The sequence below is a fragment of the Heterodontus francisci genome, chromosome 19 (genome assembly GCF_036365525.1).
Source record: "Heterodontus francisci isolate sHetFra1 chromosome 19, sHetFra1.hap1, whole genome shotgun sequence".
NCBI classification, from domain to species: Eukaryota; Metazoa; Chordata; class Chondrichthyes; order Heterodontiformes; family Heterodontidae; genus Heterodontus; species Heterodontus francisci.
In genome coordinates this window covers 28048117-28062734 of record NC_090389.1, presented here as the reverse complement: position 1 = coordinate 28062734, position 14618 = coordinate 28048117, and the positions used below count along the sequence as shown (strand labels likewise).

The following is a 14618-nucleotide window of genomic DNA, read 5'->3' as shown; positions in this document are numbered from 1 at the left end:
TTTAGGGAGGGAATTCCAGAGCTTAAGGAGCAGGTAGTTGAAGGCACGGTCACCAATGGTGCAGCAATTAAAATCTGGGATGCTCAAGAGACCAGAATTAGAGGAGCTCAGACATCTAAGGTTTGTGACGTTGGAAGAGATTACAGAAATAGGGTGGGGCGAGGCCACGAGGGATTTTAAAACAAGAATGAGAATTTTTTTTAAATTGAGGCATTGCTTAATAAGGAACCAATGTCAGTCAGCAAAGACAGGAGTGATGAGTGAATGGAACTCACTGCAAATTAGGACATGGACATATCTTCAAGTTTACAAAAGGTAGAACGTGAGAGGTCAACCAGGAGTTCCTTGGAATAGTCAAGTCTAGAGGTAACAAAGGCATAGATGAGCATTTCAGGAACAGTTGAGCTTAGGCAGAGGTAAAGTGGAGCGAAGTTAGAGAGATGGAAATAGGCAGTCTTAGTGAGGGTGCACATAAGTGGTTGGAAGCTCATCTTGCGCTCAAATATAACACCAAGGTTGCAAACAGTTTGGTTCAACCTTTGACAGTTGCCAGGAAGAGGGTTGGAGTCGGTGGCTCGGGAACAGGGTTTACCTGGCTCCCATGTGAGCTGATATTATTAATGGGTCTCTCTCCTCAGATACTGTCACAACACTCCTCAAAAAAAAACTATTGATCCCTCCGTCCTTGCAAACTACCACCCCGTCTCCAACCTCCCTTTCCTCTCCAAAGTCCTTGAAATTGTTGACACCTCTCAAATTCATGCCCATTTTTCCCGCAATTCATAGGAAAATAGTAATAGGAACATAGGAAATAGGAGCAGGAGTAGGCCATTTGGCCCCTCAAGCCCGCTTCGCCGTTCAACTCAATCATGACTGATCTCCCACCTCAACATAATTTTCCTGCACTATTCCCATCTCTCTTGATACTTTAATATCTAGAAAGATATCGATCTCTGTTTTGAATATACTCAATGACTGAACCACCACAGGCATCTGGTGCAGAGAATTTCAAAGATTCACCACCCTCTGAGTGAAGACATTCCTCCTCAGCTCATTCCTAAATGGCCTACCTCTTATTTTGAGACTACGTCTCATGGACAAGATGAGCTCAGAGAGGGCATGAGGAGAGATAAGAGAAAAACTAAAGAATGATGCAAGTTTAGGGATAGAGCAGGGGTGGAACTTTAGAGTAAGTTTGGCTTAATGGGGCTAGGGGAAATTAGAGAAGTGGCAGAGGCGTTGATCGGATGGTCTCAATCGTAGCGACAAAGAAGTCCATGAGCTCCTCGCACTTGTTGTTGAAGGCGAGGGTGGAGGAGAGAGGGGAGAGGGTTTAAGAAGACAGTTTGAAGTAGTGAAAAGAGGCCAGGGTTTATCACAAAGCAGAACTGATGTCTCATGGAAAAGTGTCCTTTAGGATACTGTCAATTCAGAAGCAAAAAAGTCACCCAAAGTAGGATACATTATTAGATGATTGTTTTTTTCATGTACTAACCAATATAATTTCCAGAAAATGGAAGAAGGAAAATAAACTATTTGTTTAAACATGATGATAATAAAGAAGAAAGGTTATACAGCATGGCAAAAACAATATATAAAGCATGTCCGATAGCTGAGCAAGTTTAACCAATGGATAATGACCCATATAAATTAGGAAGCTTTCATGCGCCCCTGCTGAGATAGTTGATCTCAAATGTGGCAGTAGTCAAAGGCTAACATTGGCTTGTTTGTTTTTGCATTGAGTTGGTGGGGGATGGGGGGTGGGGGGGGGAGGGAAAGAGAGAGAGAGAAAGGACAAGGATTCTGCTTACTACCCTGTGATTCCCACTGGTAATAAAGGTTGGGTGAGGACAGAGCCAATCTTGCTTGTAACCTAAGAGGTCAACACATCTGCCAATTCTCTCAAGTAAGGCTCACACATGGAATATGGGAATATGGACTTTAGGTAAAGGCAACTGCAGTGTGTATCCCAGCCAAGGGTGGATGGGGGGGGGGGGGGTGCGGTGGTGGGGGGGGGGTGGTGGTGGGTGGACGTGATGCGGGCAATGTTGCTGGAGAGGGGAAACAAACTGTAAAACATTAATGTTCCAGAAAAAACAATATATCCAAGTTCTCTTGCAAGTTGTAATCCGCTGCCTAGTTCTTAGAAACTTGTTTTCATCTTTGGCCTTGTTTAAGTTAAAATTGCTGAGACTGGATCTGTTGGCTGCGGGTTACAGTTATGAGGACCAGAGCTAAGAGAATCTACAGAATTGTCAACACTAGTTAAATGTATTAAGAAGTACTTTCCTGTGATTAAGCAGCGTTGAGGGAAGATTTCCTCTGTTTATAATGAAGTTATCTAAATAATATAAAAATGTACATTCTTTTCCCTTCAATTAAAAAACAGCTCTGAAAAGCTGATAAAATAAGGGCTATTCTTACATTCCTGCCCAATAATTGAGTAGGGGAAAGAAAGCGATTAAGACTTCTGAAGAAGACTTATTTCTGGCTATGGTGAGCTCAGAAACAACCAAGTGCTATGACAGCTTTAAAGTAGCATTAGTTTGATTACTCTTTCAATGTGTGTCATTACTTTGTTTTAACATCCAATCCTTCATGACCAGTTACAAACTAACCAGGCCTCAAGTTCAAATGAGACTTTTTCCACCACTTATGTGATACAATTGATGAAGTGCGCTCGTGACAGTTTAAAGGGCTCAATATGTATTTAAAGTGAGTGAGGCACCACGCACAGCCAAGGCAACCCTGGCATTATTCAAGTGCACATCAATAAGTTACATTCCACAAATAGACTCAATCCATACAAACACTGTGAGCACATCAATCCAGTAGCGAACCTCCTCTAAAGTTTGTAATATGCCACATGCCAGAATTATTCCTCAATGGGCATCTCCTTGCTATTGTGTTGAATCAGACTGGCATTAGATGATTTTACAACAACAATAACATTATTATAGCCCTTTAACTTAGTAAAATGTCCAAAGGCACTTTACAGGAGCATCATCAAAGAAAATTTGACCCTGAGCCACATGAGCAGATATTAGGGCAGATGAGAGATAGATTTAAGAAGCGTCTTAAATTGGAGGCAAGCGACGTGGAGGGGTTTAGAGAGTAGAATTTCGGCATCCGAATATCCTGTTGCCCACTTCCAATGATGCTGAGCAGTTACGATTATGCCATCCTCCATATCAAAAAGAAAAACAAAATAGACCCATTTTCTGTCTAGTTTATCAGAAACTTCAACCCCGATATTTACAGGAAGGTCGGGAGGGTACATAGAAACACTGGAAGTGTAGAATACCATTTAGTATCTTGAGCCTGTTCTGCCATTCAATGAGATCATGGCTGATCTATGACCTAACTCCATATACCCTTTGTCCCATACCCTTTAATACCTTTGGTTAACAAAAATCTATCAATCTCAGATTTAAAATTTACAACTGATTTGGCATCAATTGCCATTTGCGGAAGAGGGTTCCAAATGCCTACCACCGTTTGTGTTTAGAAGTATTTCCTAATTTCCTTCCTGAAAGATCTGGCTCTAATTTTTAGGTTATGCCCCCATGTCCTAGAGTCCCCAAGCAATGGAAATAGTTTCCCTCTATCAACCCTGTCTGTTGCTCTTAATATCTTGAAAACTTTGATCAAATCACCCCTTAAACTTCTAAATTCCAGGGAATCTAACCTTAGCTTGTGTAATCTCTCCTTGTAACTTAACCCTTGGAGTCCAGGTATCATTCTGGTTGATCTACACTGCACCCCCTCCAAGGTCAATATATCCTTCCTAAGGTGTGATGTCCAGAATTGCTTGCTGTACTCCAGGTTGAGGTCTAACCAGGGCTTTGCATAGCTGATGCACGACTTCTATCCCCTTGTATTCTAGTCCTCTAGACATACAAGTCAGCATTCCATTAGCCTTTTTGATTATTTTCTGTACCCATTGTCATGCAGGCTCCCATCTGCCAAGAATGAGGCATATCAATTTTGTCACATGAACACTGACTTTAAACTTGCTGGGAAGAAGAGAAGACCTGTTACAAGGACTGCCAGACACTTAGCTGAAAAACATTTGCATACTGACAGACAGTGCTTGTGGAGACAAAAGGACCATTCCCTGACATTGGCTTGTTTGTTTTTGCATTGAGTTGGTGGGGGATGGTGGGTGGGGGGGGAGGGAAAGAGATCCCACAATCCCACAATGGATTTTGATCACCAGACATTGAAGGTGTAAGGAAGAGCATTCCAGAGACTGCTAAGGTGATACAATCCACTCAAACCAGACTGGTTAAACCAGTTGGTCACATGCACACAGCTTCATTAACATATTTAAATAATTGTCCCACCTCCTTGGAGCTGGTTGATTGCCTGCCATCGACCCTCTCACCCCAAATCTGTTAAAAATGAAATTGGGAAGCTTCAAGGCAAACTGGGGTTGAGATTTTTAACATTTTATAATCCACCTAACCCAAACTCACCCGCTTTTGTGTGTTAAAATTCCCGCCCCTGCCCTCAAATATCACTTTCAAAAAAATTTGATAAATTAAGTCTCAAAGTTGTAGCTTTAGAAGTCAAATGTTGGACTATAATCCCAATCACTCATTGTATGCTCTCTCAATAACAAAAACTGCAATGATTATGTAAGTTTAGTGTGGTGTTGTTAAAGAACATTGTAAGAACAGGGCCAAAAAATCTCCAACATTTATAATTCAAATAAAAATAATTAATCTCATCTGTATTTATGATTTGAGCCTGAACTTGCCGGTTTATGGCACCTCAGCATGAGGGCTGAAAAATTGCTTCATGTTGTGATTGCAGTCAACAGACGTCAAGGCAGAGTGGCAGAACTGTGCCTCATTTATGGGTTAAAAGTTCAAATTTACATTTTGTAGATGAAAATTATCACTAAATATGAGGTATCTCCTCTTTGGGAAGTAAAACCAAGTAGAAATTTCATTCATAGTGAGTGCTCTGGTAAGGAGCTAATATTTGACAGGTGTTCATTTAGAAGTGAGATTAAGCAGATTACTTCCTGAAAGAATTCTCCAACAAGCATTCTTTCAAAGAATTTGTGCCTGAAAGGGTGATGGAAACAGATTTCATAGCAATTTTCAAAAGAGAACTGGATACATACTCGAAAATGGAAAAATAATTGCTGGGCTATGGGGGAAGAATGGGGCAATGGCACTAAATAGTTAGCTCTTTCAAACAGCTGGCAGAGGCACTGTGAGTCTAATGGTCTACTTCTGTGCTGTAAGATTCTATTATTGATATGCAGATCACTTACCTCCAAGGATGCGGTTCAAAAGATTTGCACATTCCTCTGCATCCCAAACATGGAACCCCCTTCCCTGTTTGATGGAGAATGGACATCTGTAAAGAGAATATAAAGTAATGCAGGAATGAGAAGGTCAGCCCAACAAGCTTAATTAGCCCCACAAACCAGGTATTATCTGTTCCATTATAGACTTTGCCCAACCCATCTCCTGAGGAAAGGTCCTGCATATTTCATCCTGCCCTGTAGAAGAGCAATAAGCAAACTCCAGAGTATCTATACAACGTTATAGATACTCCCAGGGATTGACACCGACATGTTGCACCATGGACATTTAACAAAATTATTGACTCAGCCACTGACATGGGGGCAATTAAGCTGTATATAAAATCTATAGCCAAGCTAATGCCATCAAAACACATTTCTTCCTATAAATAAAGTAGCTAAGCATACAAACATCAATGGAGAGCAGCAAGACTGTATTAGCCAGCAAGCAAGCAAAACAGTATGCAATGCCAATGCAAATTACTTTTGTTGACAGAATAGAGGCAGCACATGGACCTTATCGGATGACCTCTGTGGATTTACATTGTGTCAGCAGTGCAAATTCATCCAATAAATAATGAAACTCAAGGAGTGGATTGTTATTACGGTCATTGAGGTGAGGCAATAGGGAGATGGACCATTTCTCATACTGCTGTTGTCACAAGATAATTTAACTTGTGATGGTCTCTGTTTGTGCAACTTCTCCACCTGCTTGTAATATGTATCTGAAGACATGACAGCTAACAAAAGGGCAGTAATCTCCAAATTAGGAGAATTTTATAGGGTGAAGCAGATAATACTTCAGAAGAGTTATGTAAAACAGAAAAGCAGAGTGGGACAGGAAGGGACAGAAAGATTAACAGTAGGTAGCCAAGACTAGTTTATTCATCTTCACGGGGTGTGAAATCAGGTCCTGGATTCTAAAATACAGAAACAACAGAATCTCTCATGGACAAAATGTCATTTGCTCACCAAAGCTAGTGAAAAAATTAGATAAACATAATTATAAATAAAGAGCGTCCTTCAGTTCTTCCAATAAAGAGATTCTCTTAAATTCACATGTCTATATCTCAGTCTATCACTGATTCTGATTCAGCTCTGACAAGATAATTATTAACAAAAAGCTTTCCTGTAAAAGGTTGAGCAGTTGTTACTGTATATCTTATTCAGTTACAAAATGTTCAGGCACAATCTGCAAGATTGCACTCCAGACTAACCAATTTATGTCCAAGTCAAATCTCTTACATGTTAACAAAGGTGCACTTTTAATGTAATTATATAATAACTTTCAAATGACATTGGCCACGCAGGTTATCTGGCCTCACACTTGTAAAATGTGTCCTTGAATCCAATTTGCAGCCAAAAAAAAAATCAGTTAATGACTGTTTCTGATATGGTCATTGAAACATAATACATTTACTATGTCTTCTCCAACAGTTTTTAAACCTGCAAATGCAGCATAGATTTTGTTAAGGAATCATAGCCAGTTCATCATAGATTAAGATTTATTAAAGTTATCCGTTACATTGTATTTACTAACTATTGTATGTAGGTCAGCAACATCATGTTTTTACCAATATCATTCAGCCCTATCGCACCATACTGTTTTTATACACGAGGAACTTACAGTGCTGACTTCTTGAGATTCCTTGGATTTTCTTGACTGTTTTCCCCTCAATACAAGTTCTGGAACAACACAATTCCAAATGGATAGCAGCAGAATTGTGACATTTATATAGAAGTAAAAGTCCAGCAATTTTCAACATGTGTCTGTGTCCCAGGTGAAAGTAATGTGTGCCAGAGCACAGAAATTGAGACATTCCTTAAGTGATTTTTGCCATTTTAAAATGAGTTTACATACACAAGCCACTAAACTTCTGTTTTAAAATAACCTAGCTGCATGTGTGGTGGGGGGGGGGGGGGGGTGGTGGGGGCGCGAACACTTTACAATTTTTGTCTTACATAGGGGGCCTGTGAGACAATTTCAGAAACATAAAGGCATTAAAAATTTATCTTACTATGAATCAAAACAATAAAAAATGGGCATTTTTGTCAAGAAGCTTTAAACGTGAAAACTAATTTATTGACTTACTTTCTCATCACTATGTTGGACACTGATTTAGTGTGATACCTGGCAATTTTTTTCTTGCACAATTAGTCAGTGTTTGTCCACACACTTGTAGCAATGTGCAGTACTCTGGATAGATGTCCATCTGTCAGGAGTGAACTTGATCGCTCTCTCTGTCTGTCTGTCTCCCCCTCTCTCTCTCTCTGTCGCCTCCTCCCTTTCTTTGTCTCCCTCTGTGTGGTCAGCACTCTCCATGTCATCTCACCGTCTCTCTCTCCCTCTCTGCCCCTCTCTCCCTGTCCCCCTCTCTCCTGTCTCTTCTCTCTCTCTCCCTGTGCTTCTCTCGCTCTATCTCTCTCTGCCCCCTTTCTCTCTCTCTCTGCCCCTTAATCTTGCTCCCTGTCCCCTCTTTCTCTCTCCCCATCCCCCCTCTCTTTCCCCCTGTTCACCCTTTTGTCTCTCTCCCCCATCCGCCCGCTCTCTCCCCCTCCCCTCCTCGCTCTCCCCCATCCCACCTCTCTCTCTTCCTCTATACCCCCCTCCCTGTCCCCTTTGTCTCTCCCCATTTCCTCCTCTCTGTCACCCCTCTCTCTCTTCTCTCTCCTTCTCCCCCATACCCCCCCCTCTCTCTGTCTTCACCTGACCCCCCCTCTCTCTCCCTGTCCCCCATCTCTCTCTATCTTCCTGTTCTCCCCTCTCTCTCCCAGTCCCCCATCTCTCTCTCCCTGTCCCCCCTCTCTCCTGTCTCTTTTCTCTCTCGCTCCCTGTGCTTCTCTCGCTCTAATCTCCCCCACTCTCTCTCCCTATCCCCCCTCTCTCCCTGTACCCCCCTCTCTCTCTCTGTCCCCTTCCCCCTCTCTGTCTGTCCCCTTCCCCCTCTCTCTACTCCCCCTGTTCCCTCCCCACTTTCTCTCCCCCCTCCCTGACCCTCTCACTCCCCTTTCATCTCTCTCTCTCCTCCTCCCTCCTTACTCTCCCTCTCCCTCTCCCCCATACCCTCTCTCTCCCATCCCCCCTTTCTCCCCCTGTTGCCCCCTCATGTTCTCTTCCCTCCTCCCCGACTCTCTCTCCCCTGTCAACCCTCTTTCTCTCCTCCTTTTCCCCCCTCGCTCCCCCTCTCCCCCAGACCCACTCTCTCCCCATGTCTCCCCTCTCTCTCCCTGTTCCCCACTCTGTCTCGCTCTCTCCCTGTCCCCCTCTCTCTCCCCCTGTCCCCCTTCTCTCTTGCTCTCTCCCTGTGCGCCCCTCGCTCTCTCTCCCTCTGTCCCCCTCTCTCTCCCCCATCCCCCTCCCCTATCTCTCCCTGTCCCCATCTCTCTCTCTCTGTCCCCCCACTACCTCTCTCTCCCTGTGCCCCCACTCCCTCTTTCTCCCTGGGACCCCCCCCCCCCCCCACCTCCCCCACACCCTCTCTCTCTCTCTCTCTCTCTCCCTTTCTCTCTTTGACAGTGGCAGAGAGCAGGAACTCTCAGCTTTGTGATTGGTCAGTTTTTTAAAAATTGCAGCCATCAGTTTCATCGCTGATTGGTTCTTTGCTTCCAAACTGGACAAGTTTGTGGTTCTCGGTGGGCTATTTGAAAAAAATTGGAACCCCACCAGAAAACCAGGAACTTGCCTGATTTGGAAGCGAAATACCTGTCAGCTATGAAATTGATGGCTGCGATTTTTTTTTAAAAAGCCAAATTGGAATCAATGGGAAATTTCTCCTCCCTGAAATTACTGTTCACGGACCTCAAAATTTTTACCGCCGACACTGGTGTCCGTGTACAGACCCGTTGCCGACTCGTGGATATTAACGTGAAAAATTTTAGGGCGAATTGTGTTAAGGGATAAATATGGACATTCCCCCTTTCGGCCCACAGATTCTATCATGTTTTCCCAAATCAGGAGCAGTCTGGAGCTTCCTTTTATAACTGTTATCTAGCAATCTAAAAAAGCGAATATTAACATGTTTGCATGAAATTCCCAGTTAGGATATCAGCTTCTTTATTTTAATATTCTATTACTGTCCATAAACATCACATACGTGAGGCAATGTCTACTAAAATTCAGCTGCGCTCCCAGAAATGTGACGCGGCAGTTTTTACAGCAGACGAAGCTACAATTTCTGGTATTAAAGATGGGCAGGCAAGATTTGCGAGTTCAACAAGGCAGGAAACAAATCAGTGCTGGAATAACCACCTTCAGTTTTTAAAATCATGCCAAGTGCATCATCAAATTTTCACTTGAACCACATTTCTGTAACTTGTACCTTGAATGAGTCTGCAAGGTTCCAACTACCAGTCATGGATTGCAACATTTTCAATAGTGCAGCTCTCAAACCTTTTAAAATTCAACAATGACAAGTTGGCCCACATGATACCATCGAGCCAGTTCACTCACATCTCCTGTTGATTGATCCAGGTGTGCCTGCAAATGATTCGTGCTTACACTGGATTGACATTTATTCTACCGCAAACAAACTCAGGTTTGGAGAAGAAAAAGTCTGACTTTCAAATATATTGGATAGCAACGAGCAGAGAACTACTTTTGGTAATAAACAGCAATCCAAACCTGACCATTTTAGGCTAAGTTATGGATACTCAAACATGGCTCAACTTTTATGTGTTTAGGCAAACTGTCAAGTGTAACATTTCCATATCCCTCCATATATTTCCTGTGCTGTTACAGTTGGTGACTCATTACTATGTATGATTTTTGAAAAAATATATTTTTGCAAGTTTGTGCACTCAGACTCATAGAATTGTTACAGCGCAAAAGGAGGCCATTCAGCTCATAGCGTCTGCACCGGCTCTCCGAATAAGCATTTCACCTACTGCCTTTTCCCTATAACCCTGCACATTCTTCCTATTCATATAACAGGCTAATTCCCTTTTGAATGCTTCAATTGAACTTGCCTCCACTGCACTCTCAGGCAGTGCATTAACCACTTGCTGCGTGAAAAAGAAAGAGAATCCGAGTGATGAGATTGGAACACTTTCTCAATATCAGCACAAACCACTATTATTCATCACTCCTCTGTATATCCAGGGAATAAGTGAGCCTTACAATCCCAGGTTTGATCCCCAAATTGTACCAAGTTAAATATCTTAGTAGGACTGGCAGTAGGGGCACTCTTATTGGATTAGGCAAACAAAATCAGCAGGATCCCCGCCACTGACCAATGTCCAGTGACCCCCTGTTGGTACCGTGTGTGACATATGGCTGCTGATGATAAGATTGACTGTAGCTCAAATGTCCCCATTTTTGTATAGCTCCAATATTCACCGAAAAAGCTCATCCAAATAATGACCACTTGGATAAAAGTACCAGAGAGTAAATGCCCCATGTGGAACTGTTCTTTAGCAATGAGCCAACAAATTCAGGACAGACATGGAGGGAAAGGAATACAACTGACAAGTTAAAAAAAGAAGCACTCCGAGGAAAGATACAACATAGTTCAGAATCAGCGCCGCAGGGGCTGAAGTGCATCATCAATGTCGAAAATGGCATTTTAATTTGAGTTTTTTTTAGATTTATTTGATTTTAACAAAGTTATTTATATAAAAATGTACATAAAGGGGGCCTGGGGTATAAAGGCTACCTTCATAAAAACAAAAAAAAGATTTAAAAGAAAGAAAAAAGAAAAAAAAGGTTCAGAATCGGATTAAAGCTCCACCGACTTTGTCTCAACAATGTGCCTAAAATAATATCCTCCGAAGGCCATCCTTCAGCAGCAGTGAGTTTTACTCCCCACATCAGGCATATTTCGAGCCTCTTGAGCTTACCTGCTTAGCACTAACTTGGTGACTGCTTTGCACTATGGGCCCCTCTGAACTAGAGTGAGGCTGCTCAAGGTCTTACATTACAGGATCACTGAAAGCAGCAAAGAAAGGTGATTTTCAGCCCACCAAACTGGGACTAGATTTAAACCCAGGTCTCAGGAATGATTAGTCAGTCTCTTAACTCACTGGGCTGAATTTCTCCAGCTCGCCGCTGAGAAACCTGTGGTGCACACGTGTGAGGTTTACTCCACGGAGCCGCTGGGTTATTTAGCGCAGCGGCTCATTTTAATGACATGGAGGGGGGCGAGCGCTCCGTCCCCGGCAACAGCGTCCAGCACCGCTGCGCAGGTGCTGGCACCATTTTTAAAGGGCTTCAAGTCCTTCAACTTCATTTAAATTTTAAAGTTGTATACATCTTAAAATTAAAGTTACAAATTTACTAAAAGATTCAAGCCACTCTCCCACCCCCACAATGACTAAACAATTTATTAATTGCCCTCTCCCTGCAAAAAAACCTACCTTGCGATCCCGACCTTCCCCCCGCGGAATTTATTAACTTTCACCTTCAACCCCTTCCCACCATTCCCTCCACCAATAGCAATAGTTTACCCCGCTCCCAGCTCCCACCCTGAAAGCATATCTGCTCCTCCTTCCCAACCAGTGTACAGCCTCAGATGTCCGAACTGAGATCTGAAGGTGCGGGAGTCCCGGCAAATGGCCAGAATATGGCAGCAGGACGGCCGGCGTGGTGTGTTAAGTATTATTTCTTAAATTTACATGTATTAACATATTTTAATTATGTTCCCGTCGCCGAGAAGTGGGGTGGGAGGGGAGGGGTGCCACCATGAGGCCTCGCTGCTTCCGGTAATCTGGGGCAAGGCCTTCCCGGTGTCGAGGCCCATGGCGGGCCTCTCCCGGAGGTATTTTCTGCCCCCCCCACCCCCCTCCCCCCACAACCTCTGACGCAGAGGCCTGGTAAAATTCACCCCACTGTGTCACTCAGTCACATTTATTTTCACAGCTAAAACTTTGCACTTATTGATTCACCAAGTGATGAGGGGATGCGATGTCACCCTTGATGACCAAATAACAGCTGCTACTCTGCACCATTTGCACATTCACCTGTACACCAAATTGCTGCCGTCACTCTGTGCCAAGCATGCACATAGTCCAGTCCACAGGTCCTGCTCATAGCAAGCATGTAGGCCAACTTGTCGTCACTGTGTCACACACACAGACAGACAAACCAGGATACAAGGATAGACACTTCAGTCTGAAAATTTTTACACATTGCATCAAATTAGTCCAGCTACATTCCCCCCAATTAACATTACTAGAATGTCTGAAAACATATTTGACATTAGACATTACTAAATCACTACATAATGTGATAAGCTATACTCTCAATCACTCTTCATCTAATTAGTTTTCCATTAACCTTGGCTTTAAAAAGAAAGTACTTAGTGCAATCCTGGAAATCTCCAACATTCCACAGTACTCTCATCCACAACATAATGTGTAACAAGTTCTGCTAATCAATCACAGCAAATATTTAAAACATAACATTAGTCTTGCTTGTAACTAGCTGAAAGAGTGCTAACATTTCAGGAGGCCATAACTATGCTGCAGTTTCCTTTAGTGCCCCCCACTACCCCCCAAAGTGGGGACTTAGCCTCTTAAGCAGTGGGCAATATTACTGATTTACTCAGAACCTGGGTTAATGCTCCTGTCATTCAGAGCCTAGCATGAGAAAGGAACCAACAAACTGGGCCAACTGCCCTTCCTCAGTTAGCTGACAAATTTCATTCCACAACCAACACCACCAATTTCAATTGAGCACTACCTTCAGAAGCAAACAATATTTTACACCCTTACAAAATCCCTTGGACCCTTAAATAATAGTAGAAAGTGCTGGGGAAAAAAAGACTTGCATTGATATAGCGCCTTTCACAGACATCTCAAAGCACTTTACAGCCAATGAAGTACTTTTTTGAAGGGTAGTCAATGTTGTAATGTAGGAAATGCAGCAGCCAGTATGCATACAGCAAACTCCCACAAAGAGCAATGTGATAATGACCAGATAATCTGTTTTTGTGATATTGATTGAGGGATAAACATTGGCCAGGACACCAGGGATAACTCCCCTGCTCTTCTTTGAAATAGTGCCTTGGGATCTTTTACATCTGCCCTAGCAAGCAGATGGGGCCTCAGCTTAATGTCTCATCCAAAAGACAGCACCTCTGACAATGCAGCACTCCAGCAGTACTGCCCTAGAGTGTCAGCCTTGATTTTTGTGCTCAAACCCTGGAGTGAGACTTGAGCCTTACAATGCAGAGGTGAGAGTGCTACCAACTAAGGCATAGCTGACACTCAGAAATACTCAGCAGGTCTGGAGAGAAGAATATAATTAATGTTTCAGGTCAATGACCTTCCATCAAAACTTGCATTTATATAGTAAAACAACCCAAGGTATTTCACAGGAGCGTTATCGAGTAAAATAATGAGATATTAGGATAGATGACCAAAAGTTTGGTCAAAACAGTAGGTTTTAAGGAGCATCTTAAAGGAGGGTAGAGAGAAAGAGAGAGTTTTAGACAGGAAATTCCAGAGCTTAGGGCTGAGGTAGCTGAAGGCACAACTGCCAATGTTGTGTGAATGAAATCTGGGATGCACAAGAGGCCAGAATTGGAGAAGCATAGAGATCTTGGAAGGTTGTAGGGCAGGATGAGTTTACAAAGATAGCGAGCAGCAAGGTCATTGAGGGATTTGAACACAAGCATGAAGATTTTAAAATCATGGCGTTGCCAGGACAGATGCTCATGTAGGACGGTGAACATAGGGCTGATGGGTCAGCAGGATTTGTTGTGAGTTAGGATTAGATAGCAGAGTTCTGAATGAGATAAAGGTTTTGGAGAGTAGTAGGATTTGTGCATCATACATCCCACACACACTCCACAAATTTCACACATCTTTACTAAATCACCATGTGGAATGGTAACATTTCTCCCTACACTACATATAACAAAGACAGGCCTTCATATCAATGCCAATGTTATTCAAATTTTATCCAGCGCACAAATGTAAGATGACATCAGGCCTGACTGTCCTGCAAGCTTTGTTGTTCATAGTTCAGCTGGGACCAGTTCAACCTTTCACAAAAACAAAAAAGGCTGGGTTCTGGGGTGTGGGTTGGGGACCAGCAGGTCTGTCGTTATCTGCGGAAAGAACAGATGAGTTAACATTTCAGGTCTGTATTCATCTTCAAAACAAGAGACAGTGAGTTGTATTAATATAAATCAGAAAAAGGAGGGGGCAAAATATATAAACGATCGTCCTCTTCTCAGTTTTAATATATTTATATTTCCCTCTCCCCTTTATCTGATTGATTTAATATGTCTTTCTGCCTTCTTATTTTTCAGTTTTGAAAGACCCACACCCAAAGCATTCACTTGTCTGTTCTCACCAC

At 42.8% G+C, this 14618-nt stretch overlaps 1 protein-coding gene across 3 annotated transcripts in view; it reads right to left on the bottom strand.

The window, feature by feature from the left end:
- lmcd1 (LIM and cysteine-rich domains 1) overlaps positions 1-14618 on the bottom strand; it is a 56439-nt gene that overhangs the window by 30947 nt on the left and 10874 nt on the right. For 2 of the 3 annotated variants that reach the window (XM_068051474.1, XM_068051476.1), the window contains exon 2: positions 5288-5373. In XM_068051474.1, coding sequence (XP_067907575.1) covers positions 5288-5373 — 86 coding nt within the window. Of the gene's footprint in view, positions 1-5287; positions 5374-6947; positions 7007-14618 lie in introns of all 3 variants that reach the window. The other variant, XM_068051475.1, reaches the window with a different exon arrangement.